The sequence below is a fragment of the Mobula hypostoma genome, chromosome 8 (genome assembly GCF_963921235.1).
Source record: "Mobula hypostoma chromosome 8, sMobHyp1.1, whole genome shotgun sequence".
Taxonomy (NCBI): Eukaryota; Metazoa; Chordata; class Chondrichthyes; order Myliobatiformes; family Myliobatidae; genus Mobula; species Mobula hypostoma.
This window is the reverse complement of record NC_086104.1, coordinates 150,946,736-150,960,697: the sequence shown is the minus strand read 5'-3', so window position 1 is coordinate 150,960,697 and position 13,962 is coordinate 150,946,736. Positions and strand designations below refer to the sequence as shown.

The window sequence follows — 13,962 nt, the reverse complement described above, 5'->3', positions numbered from 1 at the left end:
ACACTTCTTCCCCATTCAGATATCTGGTCTGAACAACAACTGAACCTCTTGACGATGTCTACATGCTTTTACACATTGAGTTGCTGGAACATGGTTGGCTGATAAGATACCTGCATTAACGAGCAGGTGTACATGTGTACCCAATAAAGTGACCACTGAGTGTAGACAACACTCTAGGTCTGGATACAACAAAGGACACTGGTGTGGTGAGCTGCCCATTTCAACTCGGGTATCTCCATGGGTTAATTACATTCACAAGGAGTTGGGGTTGATGTTAATCCTTCAACGAACATTAAGGCGTTGGGTCTGTAAATCCCTATGTTCTTATAGTGGGGGGGGTCTAGGACCAGAGGGTTTCGTCTCAGAAAACAAGGATGTCTTTTCAGTCTGTGAATTTTCTTCGGCAGTTCTTCAGATTCCTTCTTCTCCCTTCACCTTTACCACTTATCAGTTCTCAGCTTCTCACTTCATCCACCCTCCTTTCCCCCTCACCTAGTTTCACCTATCACCTACCAGTTTGGACTCACTGCCCACCCCCCCTCCACCTGCTTCTAAGGAAAGAAACATTTCCTTTCCAGTCCTGATTAAAAAGTCTCGGCCCAAAGAGTTGATTATTTTTCTCCATAGATGTTACTCTAGTATTTTATACAGTTTTATGTTACTCTGGATTTCTGCAATCTGCAGAACCTCTTGTGTTTAATTTTTTATCTTTTCTGTGTTTGTATTTCTGATGACGCCCACACATCATTAGACCTGTTGCCAAGAATGACCTCTACTGTATGTACAACAGCTGACCCACATTTCTTCCCCCAGATTAATTATTGTATCTCACCCCTGCAGAAGACTCACTGAGGCAGTGGGATTGCTGGAATGATGATAAACGTCATAAACTTCAGCAAAAGAAATCACATGCCAAATTATTTTCCCATCGTTCACGTAATTCTTCCTTCTGGACTGAAATGAACTGCACATGGTGGAGTGCAGTTGATGGCTTTGTGGCCACATATGTGGACAATACAAAGATGGGTGGAGGGACAGGTAGTGTTGAGGAAGCAGGGAATCTGCAAAAGGACTTGGATAGATTGGGAGAATGGGAAAGGAAGTGGCAGATGGAATACAGCGTCAGGAAGTGTATAGTCATGCACTTTCGTATAAGCAATAAAAGTGTAGACTATTTTCTAAGCAGGGATAAAATCAGAAATCAGAGGTGCGAAGGGAATTGGGAGTCCTCATGCAGAATTCCCTAAAGGTTAACTTGCAGGTTGAGTCAGTGGGGAGAAAGCCAAATGCAATATTAGCATTTATTTCGAGAGGTCTAGAATACAAGAGTAAGGATGTGATGCTGAAGCTTTATAAGGCACTGGTGAGGCCTCACCTTGAGTATTGTGAATAGTTTTGAGCCCCTCATCTTAGAAAAGATTTGCTGGCATTGGATAGGGTTCAGAGGAGGTTCACAAGGATGATTCCAGGAATGAAAGGGTTATCATACGAGGAAAGTTTGATCGTTCTGGGTCTGTACTCAGTGGAATTCAAAAGGATGGGGGGGATCTCACTGAAACCTTTCGAATGTTGAAAGAGCAAGACAGAGTAGATGTGGAAAGGATGTTTCCCATAGTGGGAGAGTCGAGGACAAGAGGGCACAGCCTCAGGATAGAGGGGTACCCTTTCAAAACAGAGATGCGGAGAAATTTCTTTAGCTAAAGGGTGGCGAATTTGTTACCACAGGCATCTGTGGAGGTCAGGTCGTTGGGTGTATTTAAGGCAGAGATTGATAAGTTCTTGATTGGACATGGCATCAAAGGTTACGTGGAGAAGGCTGGGAACTGGAGTTGAGGAGGAGGAAGAATGATTGAATGGTGGAGCAGACTCGATGGGTCTGACGGCCTAATTCTGCTCCTATGTCTTATGGTCTATGGTCTTATATCAAAGCAAGGATGGAATGCTGAGGTTTTATGGTCAGACTACACTTGGAATATAGTCAATAGTTTAGGGTCCCTAATCTAGGAAAAGGTGTGCTGACATTGGAGAGGGTCCACAATGATCTTGGGAATGAAAGGATTAACATATGAGGAGCATTTGATGGTTCTGGGCCTGTACTCGCTGGAGCTTAGAAGAATGTGTGGGGATCTCAATGAAACCTATCGAATATTGAAAGGCTAAAATAGAGTAGGTGTGGAGAAGATATTTCCTATAGTAGAGGAGTCTAGGTCCAGAGGGCACAGCCTCAGAATATAAGGATGCCCCTTTAGAACAAAGATGAGGAGGAATTTCTTTAGGTAGACAGTGACAAATCTGTGGAATTCATTGCCACAGATGGATGTGGAGGCCAAGTCATTGGATATATTTAAAGTGGAGGTTGATAGGTTCTTGATTAATAAGGGCGTCATAGGTTACGGAGAGAAGGCAGGAGAACAGGGTTGAGAGGGATAATAAATCAGACATGATAAAATGGTGGAGCAGATCTGATGTGCTGAATGGCCTAATTCTGCTCTTACGGTTTTATATGTGTTTAAGAAATGAATTTGCTCTTTAGTTGACAACTGCTAATTGCAAATATCTCTACTTTCTTCCCAAATTCTGTTTCAGAATTAGTTCTCTGTATTGTCAACTAAATTTCCCTTCACATGCTAGACAGTATTTACACCAGGATAATTCAGAAATACATTGGAAGATTGTGCAGGCACAGCCAGTGCACCTAACCATTCAGCTTCCTGGGAATGGATATTTTTCTGATCATAATGCATGCTGTTATTATTGCACATTGAGTTATTCATGAGGGTACAGACCTTTATTTTACAACTTTGACCATGGCATGGAAATAAGCAGTAGGTGTTTTGATGGATATTAAAATGGAGCCATAGAACACAGAAACAGGCCCTTTGGCCCATTTAGTCCATGCTGGGCTATTAAGCTGCCTTGTTCCATCAGCTGGACCTGGACCATAACTCTCCATAACCCTCCCATCCATATACCTTTCTAAATTTCTCTTAAATGGCGCCTGTGTACATTGCTCCTTCGGTTGACCTCTTCTGGATAGACCATGAATCCATATATTTCACTTCTTTGATGTCTTTTACATTTGTTTTTCGTCTTAGATGTGATTCTGGAACCGTTGGGAGCCTGTGATTTGCTGTTTGGAGATCGCCTGGGTGTTCCAGCACTCTGCAGTCTCCAAGGGGATTCCAGGAGGCACAGGTGGTGAGCATGGGTAGGCTGCAGGATGGGGCGCGAGCTGATGTTCGACTCCATTTCGCCGATTAGAGTGATAAGGAAGATTGAAGCATCGAGGCAAGTGCAGAGGCTGAGCGCTGGCTGCCTGTCTTTTGATCGCTCTGCTACGGAGAGGGAAAGGCCTGCCGAGAATATTGACCAGGTTTTCTGCGTTTTGGATGTGGACTGGGACTATAGACTTCTTTTTCCCCCACTCTTATAGTTTTTTATATTCTGTATTTTTAGCCCAATCTGTCTTGATTTTTTTGTGTGGGGAGGGGAATTTGGGGGTCGATGTGCCTGTTCTGTTTTGTTCAATTCTTTTGTGCTGGACGAGCGATTTGGGGGTTAATTGCCTGTTCTGTTTTTGTTCATTTTTGGTGATGGGGGGGGGTGCGGTTTTTTGATCGTGCTGCTTTCCTCTCTGCCTGGGCTTCATGGCCGGGAATTCTTCTTCCCGGAGAAGAAGAATTTCAAGTTGTATACTTTGATACTGAATGAACCTTTGAACTTTTGAACCTTTGAAATTGTGAAATTGAACCCACATCGACCACTTGCACTGGCAGCTCATTCCACACTCTCACCACCCTCTGAGAGAAGAAGTGACCCCTCATGTTCCCCTTAAACATTTCACCTTTCTCCCTTAGCCCATGACCTCTAGTTCTAGTCTCACTCAATCTCAGTGGAAAAAGCCTGTTTGCATTTACCTTATCCATACCACTCACAATTTTGTATACCTCTATCAAATCTCCTATGATTCTCCTACGCTCAGGGGAATAAAGTTCTAATCTCTTCAACCTTTCCCTATAACTCAGGTCCTCAGGTCTTGACAACATCCTTGTGAACTTTCTCTGAACTCTTTTGATCTTACTGATATCAATCCTCTTGGTAGGTGACCAAAACTGCACATATAGATTATGAGAACACTCAGTCCTCTTTTATTGTCATTTGGAAATGTATACATGCATTAAGAAATGACACAATGTTTCTCCGGAGTGATATCACAGAAAACAGGACAAACCAAAGACTAACGCTGACAGAACCACATAATTATAACATATAGTTACAGCAGTGCAAAGCAATACCGTAATTTGATGAAGAACAAACCATGGGCACAGTAAATAAAGTCTCAAAAGTCCCCGAGTCGATCGACTCCCGAGTCCCCGATAGCAGGCGGCAAAAGGGAGAAACTCTCTGCCATAAACCTCCAGGCACTGTCTACTTGCCGATGCCTTGGAAGCAGCCGACCATAGCCGACACTGAGTCCATCCGTCTGAAAACTTCGAGCTTCCGACCAGCCTCTCCAATACAGCCTCCGAGCGCAATCCTCTGCCGAGTGCCTTCGACCTCGCCCCGGCTGCTGAAACACGCAAAGCCGAGGATTTCGGGGACTTCTGCCCCGGAGATTCTGGTTACCACACAGTAGCAGTGGCAGCGAAGCGGGCATTTCAGAAGTTTTCCAGATGTTCCTCCGTACTCTCACATCTGTCTCCATCAAATCAGGATTGTGCACGGTTCCCGTCTTGACAGATAACAGACATCACCACCGAAGTGGCTGCGTGCGCTGTCGTCGCGCCGCCATCTTCTCCTCCTCTGTACACCTGCTGACTTCATGTTGTTTTTTTCCTGAGGTGGCATGATAGTGTAGCAGTTGGGGCACTGCATTAGCGATCGGGGTTCAATTCCCGCTACCGCCCGTCTGCAAGAAGTTTGTACGTTCTCTCCATGACCGTGTGGGTTTCCTCCGGGTGCTCAGGTTTCCTCCCACAGTTCAGAAATGTACATTTACAGTCGTGAGTTGTGAGCATGCTATGTTGGTGCTGGAATCATGTTGGCACTTACGGGCTGCCCAGCTCAATCCTCATTGATTTGATTGATGCAAGTGATGCATTTCACCGTATGTCTCAATGTACGTGTGACAAATAAAGCTGATCATTAATCAACCGTAAGACAATAAATATTTGCACTTACTTTAGTTCTTTCGATAGTTAAATGTGTCCCTCAATCTATCTTAGCCACTGGAATGCAGTCACTGTTCCAATGTTTGAAAACAAAGCAGATAATGTGTGCAATCGATGTGCTATGAAAAGTGGTGAGATTCATGACCTACAAATTCTCTGTCCAGCTGCATTAGTTGTGTGCACATGAAACAACTTGACATGACCAGGCATCTGAGGCACATTCTGTACCTGACGTGTACACAGAGAGGTCTTGAACCTTATTGGATTGATTAAGAGAATGGGCAAGCACACAAACAGCTGACTGAGCGACCAAGTGAATCAACTGGGCTTCCTGCACGCGGGAGGCTCTCTCTCTCTCTGCGCCAGCTTTGCAGGGTGCATGCTTTTGTCTCAGCGGGCTCGATTTGTTGCGCCCGCACTCTAAGCTGCCCAGCATGTACTGTGGCTAACATGACACAGTAAGAGCACCTTTTTCCTATTGCCCCGTTGTGGTTCTTGCTCCGCACATATGTAAAAGTTACAAGAACCCAGGAACATAGAAACAGGAGAAGGACACTCGTCTCTGCAAGTCTTCCCTGCCAATTAATTTGATTAGGTCTCCTTTGGGGCAGATCCCTTCAATTCACTGAAAACGTATTCACCTCCTCCTTAAATACTTCCAGTGATCTAGAACCCACACCATCTGCGGTAGATAATCCTGGTGATTCAAAGGGAATTTCTACAGATTTCCATCTTAAAGACAGTCATAGAGCATTACAGCCCAGAATTCTTCAGCCCATCTAGTCCACGCCAGCCCGGTCTCCCTAATCCCATCCACATAGTCTTCTAAACTCCTCTCTTCCACATACCCATACAAACTTCTTGTGAGTGTTATGATTGAACCTGCATCTACTGCTTCCGCTCTGTACTCACACCACTCCCTGAGTGAAAATCCTTTTCCTCAGTTTCCTCTGAAATTTGCCCTCTACATCTATTGTCTCTGGTTCCTATCTCATCCTAACTGAGGTGCTGAAACCTGTCTACATTGTGAAAACTTTCAGTACCATGTTGGAGCAGTGTAGCTTTCTAATCGCCAATTGTGATCAATGGTGATCGGTAGTACGTAGAACAAGGGTTGCCTAATGTAAGTATGAGGTGGTTTAATGTTGACTGTGCCAGGACTCGCTGAGAAGTCCATGGAGTCTTCGGTATAACACACAAGGTCTTAACTTAAGGTCTCTGGAGCAACACCACTGAACCATTAGTTGGTATTATGCTTAAAGTGTACCATTGGAATTATGCTTAAGGTGTACCATTGGCTTTATCTACACTTCCTGCCACCTTGAAAAAACAACCAGCTTATTCAAAGACTTCTTCTAACTTAATCATTCTCTCTTGTTCCAACTTCCATTGGGTAGAAGATACAAAAGCTTGAAAACGTACCACCAGGCTCAAAGACAGTCCTAACGAAGGGTCTCGGCCTGAAACGTCGACTGCACCTCTTCCTAGAGATGCTGCCTGGCCTGCTGCGTTCACCAGCAACTTTTATGTGTGTTGCTCAAAGACAGTGTAAAGGGTTTCTTCTTTTATGTTACTGCAAAGGCTAACAAAATGGCTTCTTTGTTATGTTAGAATAAAAATGGCTTTTCTGTAATAATATCTGCGATGTAAGGAGTTTTCTCTCTCTCTGCTTGCTTGGGTTATATTATTGATAAGAGAGAGAATGAACCAATTGGGATAGATGTTATTCTTTCTTGTGTGTCTGTAAGCTATTGTTTCTCACGGGTTTTGGGGCAGAAGAAGGTGGATGGGGACAGAGAGAGGAGGCGCGATACTGTAAGCTGGGCGGTGGGACGGACCCCGAGCGGGAATCCGAGGCCCAGAGTGTTCGGCGAGGAGAGCAGACGAAGACAGACTTGTGTGGAGCGTCTGGTCGACCACCGTGGTTGGTCCCAGGTGGTGGGTCGAGGGGTCGGAGGGGATCGAATGGTGGGAAGAGGACCCCATTAATTGAGCTCCAACTGTTGTGCACGAAGTGGTTGAACTTTGATAATTTTGGCACCTTTTATATTTTATCTCTATTAATTAGAGTTCCAGTAAGATCTCTAAAGTGTAATCATTTAATCGCATATGGTGTATTGTCTGTTATTTGGTGGGGTGGGGTACATCACACAGCATCCACACAAACTTGACTACCCAGTTTGGCGGGGCCAAAGGCTGCTCCCCCCAGACAAAAGTGAGCTGAGCGAGCCTGAGGCTTACCAGGAGGCTACAACTGCTTCTATAATAAGAGTCTTAATCAATCAAGGTGAATTAGAGTTATAGAGTCATAGAAAAGTACAGCACCGAGAAAGGCCCTTTGGCCCATCTAGTCCGTGCCGAGCCATTTAAGCTGCCTACTCCCATCGACCTGCACTGGACCAGGGCCCTCCATAGCCCTACCATCTATGCATCTATCCAGACTTTGCTTAAACTTTAAAATCGAGCTCACATGCACCGCTTGTGCTGGCAGCTCATCCCACACTCTCACCACCCTCTGAGTTCCCCTCAAACTTTTCACCTTTCACCCTTAACCCATGACCTGTAGTTGTAGTCCCACGCAACCTCAGTGGAAAAAGCCTGCTTGCATTTAGCCTGTCTATACCCCTCATGATTTTATCTCCCTCTATCAAATCTGCTCTCAATGTTCTTGTTCCATTCCTGACCTTGTCATGGTGCTTGCATCTTATTTATCTACCCCTGTAGTATTTTCCCTGTAAATATAACACTATATATGGCATTTTGTTATTGGTTTCCATGTGCTACTTTGTTGTACAGTATTGACGTTTTGAACTGATCTGTATAGATAACTAAGTTTATCACCGTATCTTGGTATATGTGACAATAACAAACAGTTAGTTGTGTGGGATTTGAACCCATGGCCATCTGATTCAGAATCAGTTGCTTGTTTGCTGAACCTTGTCTGACAATTTAGCCGTAAGTCAACACAAGAGTTTCTGCAAATCCTGGAAATTCGGCATCAATGGAGAGGAATAAAGAGCTGACGCCACAGAAAATGTGATTGCTCCGTCTGCCAAAAAAGAGGATTTCCCAGTGGGCAACCATTTTAATTGCAGACCTCATTCCCATTCTAAAGTGCTCCGTGGCCCCCTTAACTGCCACGATGAGGCCACTCTCAGGTTGGAAGAGCAACATCTCATATTCCATTTGGGTAGCCTCCAGCCTGATGGCATGAACATCGATTTCTCTAACTTCCATTAAGTTCTCAGCACCCCCCCCCTTTTCCATTCTCCATTCTGGCTCTAATCTTACCCCTTCTCTTCTCCTCACCTGCCTATCAACTCCCTTTGGTAACTATTCTCCTTCTCTTTTGACTCTCTTCTCCTATTAGATTTTTTTTTCCTCAGTCCTTTACCTCTCCCACCTATCACCTCCACCCCCCCACCCACCTACCCTCTTCCTCAACTGGCTTCACCTATCGACTTCCTTGTGCCTCCTCCTTCACCTTCTTATTTTGGCTTCTTTCCCCTTCCGTCCCCATCCCGATGAAGGGTTTTGGTCCAAACCGCCAACTCTTGATGCTGCCTGACCTACTGAGTTCCTCTAGCATTCTGTGTGCGTGTTATTCTGATAATTTAGCTGGCCTCTCACTCAGTTCAGGACTGATCCAGCAACACACGTACAAACAGTGGTAAGGTGGCACCCACCTCCTTTGGGTTGTCTCCCAGCAGCCTGAACTTGCGAGGGTGCTTGCTGCGGGCGTACTTGCAGCCATTGAAGTACATACTCCAGGAGCAGCCGAAGGAGAAGGAGGCACCACAGGTCTCGGGATCCTTTCCCTGACATGCACAAGTGCGGCTGAAATGGAAGAGGAGTGGAAGCAGTAAATACCACACAGTTTGGAAGCTGCAGAGACTTACACAGAATGACTACTACTGACATCATAAACACCGACTGAACTTTGATCAGCCTAAAGGGTTGATTATTCTGATAAATGGCACCAACATTATAAAGTCAGCATCAACTGCTATTATACAATGATGTAGACTTTTAGAGTTAGACAAGAGCAAATCAGAATCAGGTTTATTAACACTTATGTCAGCTTTAGATACAGCTCTACCAAAGGAGGTGTAAGGCGCTCCTTCCCGTCCTGACGAAGGGTTCTGGCCCGAAACGTCGATTGATCTTTTCCACGGATGCTGCCCAACCTGCTGAGTTCCTCCAGCGTGTTGTGAGTGTTGCTTTGACCCCAGCATCTGCAGATTATTTTGTGTTTACGATTCTTCCCTCCACTAGCCTGCAGGTCGCCCTTGGGCAAAGTGTAGAACATGCTTAGCCCTACCTCCCACCCCCACCCTGATCAGGGTCCTGTGAAGCCATGTGAGCAGCTGGTGTATGTCACAAGTCCTGGTTATGTGACCACTGACACCAGGCAGACAGTCTCCGAAGAGTATTGATAGTGGCTGGGATCGCCCGTCTTGTAAAGACTCTGCCCAGAAGAAGATAATGGTAAACCACTTCTGTGGAAAAACTTGCCGAGAGCAATCACAGTCGGGGATAGACCATGGTCGCCTAATGGCCTATGACAAGGCACATAATGATGATGATAATAGATCATGAAGTTTGTTGTTTTGTGACAGGAGTACAGTACAAGACAGTGGTCCTAAGGTTGTCATAGCCAGAGGTGGTAGTGGGGATAAGCTGCCACTACCTATAAAGTGTTCCAAATGGCGTGCGTCTCTAACAGCCTCTGACAACCAAGTCCTATTCTTGGCCTTCACGAGTGGCTTAGCTACTAGGCCCAAATGGAACTGTTTCTACTGACAAGAGAAGGGGTAAAGGCGGACCACTGGTGCCTCAAAACCAGTTGCTTCAGTCAGGTGAGGCCCGTCCGTGTTGGACGGCAGCCCACGTAGGAGAAAGAAAACTCTGATTTTAAGCCTCCGCTGCCTTGCAGCCCATACCCACTGATGGGAAAGGCTTCAGGAGTAAACCCTGAGGAAGGAATCTGGAGCCGGGGTCCCTAGGCAGCTTGATGTTGTTTACAACTTCAGTCTGGCAACATCTGCGACAACACCGGTGCCAAGCTGTATCATCGCTTGCCCTTCCCTTGGACTACATCAGTGACGTGGAGAGGGGGAACCCACTGCAAGGGCAACAGCCAGTTCTTGAAATCTTCCCGCCCAGGCTTGCGGCCTGGAGAGGACACAGTCCACCAGAGGCGCAAACCCACGATCCCCTGCGATCGACGGCTGCCTACTACTACAGTGCAAGACAGAACAATTACTACAAGTTACAAGCAAGCCAATAAATAGTAGATAGACAGATGGACAGAGAGATAGGGCAAAAGTGAAATAGCAAGTTAGTGTTCATGGGTTCATAGACAATTCAGAAGTCTGAGGGCGGAGGGGAAGAAGCTGTTGCTGAAGTGCTGAGGGTGGGTCTTTAGGCTCCTGAACTGCCTCCCTGATGACAGTAATAAGAAGAGGGCATGTCCCAGATGGTGAGGGTCTGTAACAATGGATGCTGCCTTCTTGAGGCACCACGTTTGAAGATGCCCTCGATGCTTGGGAGGCTGGTGCCCACGATGGAAGCGGCAGAGTTTACAACTTTATGCAGCATGGCAATTAACCTACCGACGTGCACACCCTTGGGGCATGGGGGGAAGCTCAGGGAGAATGTGCAGACCTCACACAGACAGCACCGGAGGTCAGGATTGTTTTCTGGCACTGCAGGGCAGCAGCTCTACCAGCTGTGATTCCCTGGTGTTTGGGTGCCAGTCTGCTGGCATGACGGTTCGTACCTCTTTTGGGCTCTTCTCATCAACTGAGATTATTAGACTCACCGCCAGGTCCCATGTTGGCCTGACCTACTTTCACGTTCCTTTTTTTTTGCACATAGACTGGTGTGCCCATAGACACACGAGGAGCAGAGATGCCAGTGCCCAATTCCTTATGGGATGGCTCACCATTCAACAGACATTGAGTCAAGAAAGCTTGCTCCATTTGGGACCCCTTCCAAGTCCATTGCATCGTGGCAGTGATCTTGAATTCAGATTTACTTATCACATACAGTGAAATGTGTTGCTCGCATTAATAACAAACCCAACCTAGGGCTGTGCTGGGGGCAGCCCTCGAGTGTCCCCACATATTCCGGCGCCAACCGTAGCATACCCACACTGTTCAGCAGAACAACACACACAGACATTCCTCCAGCTCCAGGAGAGACCTCCAGTCTCCATGTTTTGGCTACTGGGCTTCAAGCTTTGGCATCTTAACATGTGCGAACTCCAGGTTCGTCGGCACTCTCAATGTGGAGTTGCTCCCTGACTTTGTGCACGTGAACTTGATTTAAAGGCACCCACAGGAATATCCGGCATCTTGCAACACTGTTACTTAATGCTGTGACCTCCAAGAGAACCACAGCCTCGTCATAGGACTTGGAAGCTTACGTGCTTCATTGACTCAGAGCCCAATGTTGGTTGGAGTCAGAGCTTTGTGATTTGGCTCTTGGTAGAGTGACCCATGCCAAACAGGAAAAAGGGTAGAGGACAGACTAAAAGTGATCCACAAGTCCTCCAGGTTCAGGAGTTCAACTCAGGGCTAACAACCCCGACTGGTAAACAAAAACTGTTACAGAAACAGCAATGAAGAGTCCTTCTACAACAGTATTTCTGCCACTGCACCCAGGACTTGCAAGACTGACAGTAGTGAAAACCAAGCTACTGACACGATGAAGGAAGCCCCAAACACCGCCAAAGATGGAGGACTTTCAATGCTGCCCTAAACGCCAGGGGCTACAGGTCGAAGGCGTCACGAGTAGGCAACATTAGATCTAGGGCAGGGGGTTCCCAACCTGGGTCCATGGACCCCTTGCTTAATGGTATTGATCCAGGGCATAAAAAAGTCTGCAAACCCCTGATTTCGGGTCTGTTACAACAGCTTCATCAGCGTGGTCTTCTCTGCATTGGTCTTCTGCTTGGTAAATTGGGGCTCCTACAATACAGCCAGCGGATTAAGGACCCCCATCACCCAAGTCATGCCTTGTTCTCATTGCTATCATCAAGAAGGAGGTACAGCTTCTTCTCCACTACCTTTCGATTTCTAAATGGCCATTGAATCCATGAACACTACCTCACTACTTTTTTATTTCTATTTTTGCACTACCTATTTAATTTAACTATTATATATATATTTACTGTAATCCATGCTTTTTTCAATTATAGAATAGAATAGAATATAGTATAGCACACTACGGGCCCTTCGGCCCACAACGTTGTGCCGACCCTCAAACCCTGCCTCCCATATAAGCCCCCACCTTAAATTCCTCCATATACCTGTCTAGTAGTCTCTTAAATTTCACTGGTGTATCTGCCTCCACCACTGACTCAGGCAGTGCATTCCACACACCAACCACTCTCTGAGTCAAAAACCTTCCTCTAATATCCCCCTTGAACTTCCCACCCCTTACCTTAAAGCCATGTCCTCTTGTATTGAGCAGTGGTGCCCTGGGGAAGAGGCGCTGGCTATCCACTCTATCTATTCCTCTTATTATCTTGTACACCTCTATCATGTCTCCTCTCATCGTCCTTCTCTCCAAAGAGTAAAGCCGTAGCTCCCTTAATCTCTGTATTGCATTGCATTGTACTACTGCCGCAAGGACAACAAATTTCACGACTTACGCTGGTGATATTAAGCCTGATTCTGATTTTAACTATAAGCCTCGGCCTACAATCACACCTGACTTCCTAATCCCTCAAGAATTTCTCTTCCTACTGCAAAGAATTCTCTTAAAGTCTGTCATGGGCAATTTTCCTGCTGCAAGTAAATCCCAATCGGAAGCAGAAGTAGAACCGGAAATAACACTCTGGAAGTTCAATCAAAATGGCTGGAGAACAACTAAAGCAGTTTAGTGAATAAACTCAAATCATAAGCTTGAAATGCCCAAGTTTTTCATATTTCCTTACAACATACAAGGTTATTTGGGCCTATTGAGTCTGTACTGGCTCATAAAGCAATCCTACTTCATCACATGTTTCCACAGCAACCTATTCTCCTCTTACTTCCACCAACTCTCCCCAGATGTACCACCCACTTGCACACTAGGGGCGATTTACAGCAACCGATTAAACCACCAACTCACCCGTCTTTGGGATGTAGAAGGAAATGAAAGTGCAAATCACACACACCTCACCAGAGACCGGATTACTGGGGCAGTGGTTTACAATGCTGTTTACATTGTAAATGAATGCAGCACTAATGCATATTTTATTCCATATCTGTAGTTTAAACTTCCATTTTATCTAATTCTTTATTCTTTGGAGAGGGTGCAGAGGAGGTTTACCAGGATGCTGCCTGGTTTAGAGGGCATGTGCTATTATGAGAGGCTGGACAAACCTGGGTAGTTTTCTCTGGAGCGTCGGAGGCTGAGGGGAGATCTGATAGAGGTTTACAAGATTATGAGAGACATAGATAGAGTAGACATTTTTTTACTCGGAGTGATGGATGCCTGGAATGTGTTGCCTGGTATGGTGGTAGAGGCAAATCCATTAGAAGCTTATAAGAGATGTTTAGATAGGCACATGGAAGACGGAGGGATATGGACATGGTGTAGATAGGAGGGATTACATTTTGGGTGTTTGTAATTTGCTTTTTAGCTAGTTCGGCACAACACCGTGAGCCGAATAGCCTGTTCCTGTGCTGTACTCTTCTATGTTCTAAGTTCTATGCTTATAATTGTTGAATGTTGTTTATTGTTGCATGTCTCACCCTGACCAAAAACACCACAGCAAATTTCTAATACAGGTAAACGT

General features: G+C 45.7%; 1 protein-coding gene across 5 annotated transcripts in view; it reads right to left on the bottom strand.

The window, feature by feature from the left end:
• Window positions 1-13,962, bottom strand: part of tet3 (tet methylcytosine dioxygenase 3) — a 336,470-nt gene that overhangs the window by 29,296 nt on the left and 293,212 nt on the right. For all 5 annotated transcript variants that reach the window (XM_063057052.1, XM_063057053.1, XM_063057054.1 and 2 more), the window contains one exon: window positions 8,858-9,008. In XM_063057052.1, the coding sequence (XP_062913122.1) occupies window positions 8,858-9,008 (151 nt within the window). The remainder of the gene's footprint in view (window positions 1-8,857; window positions 9,009-13,962) is intronic.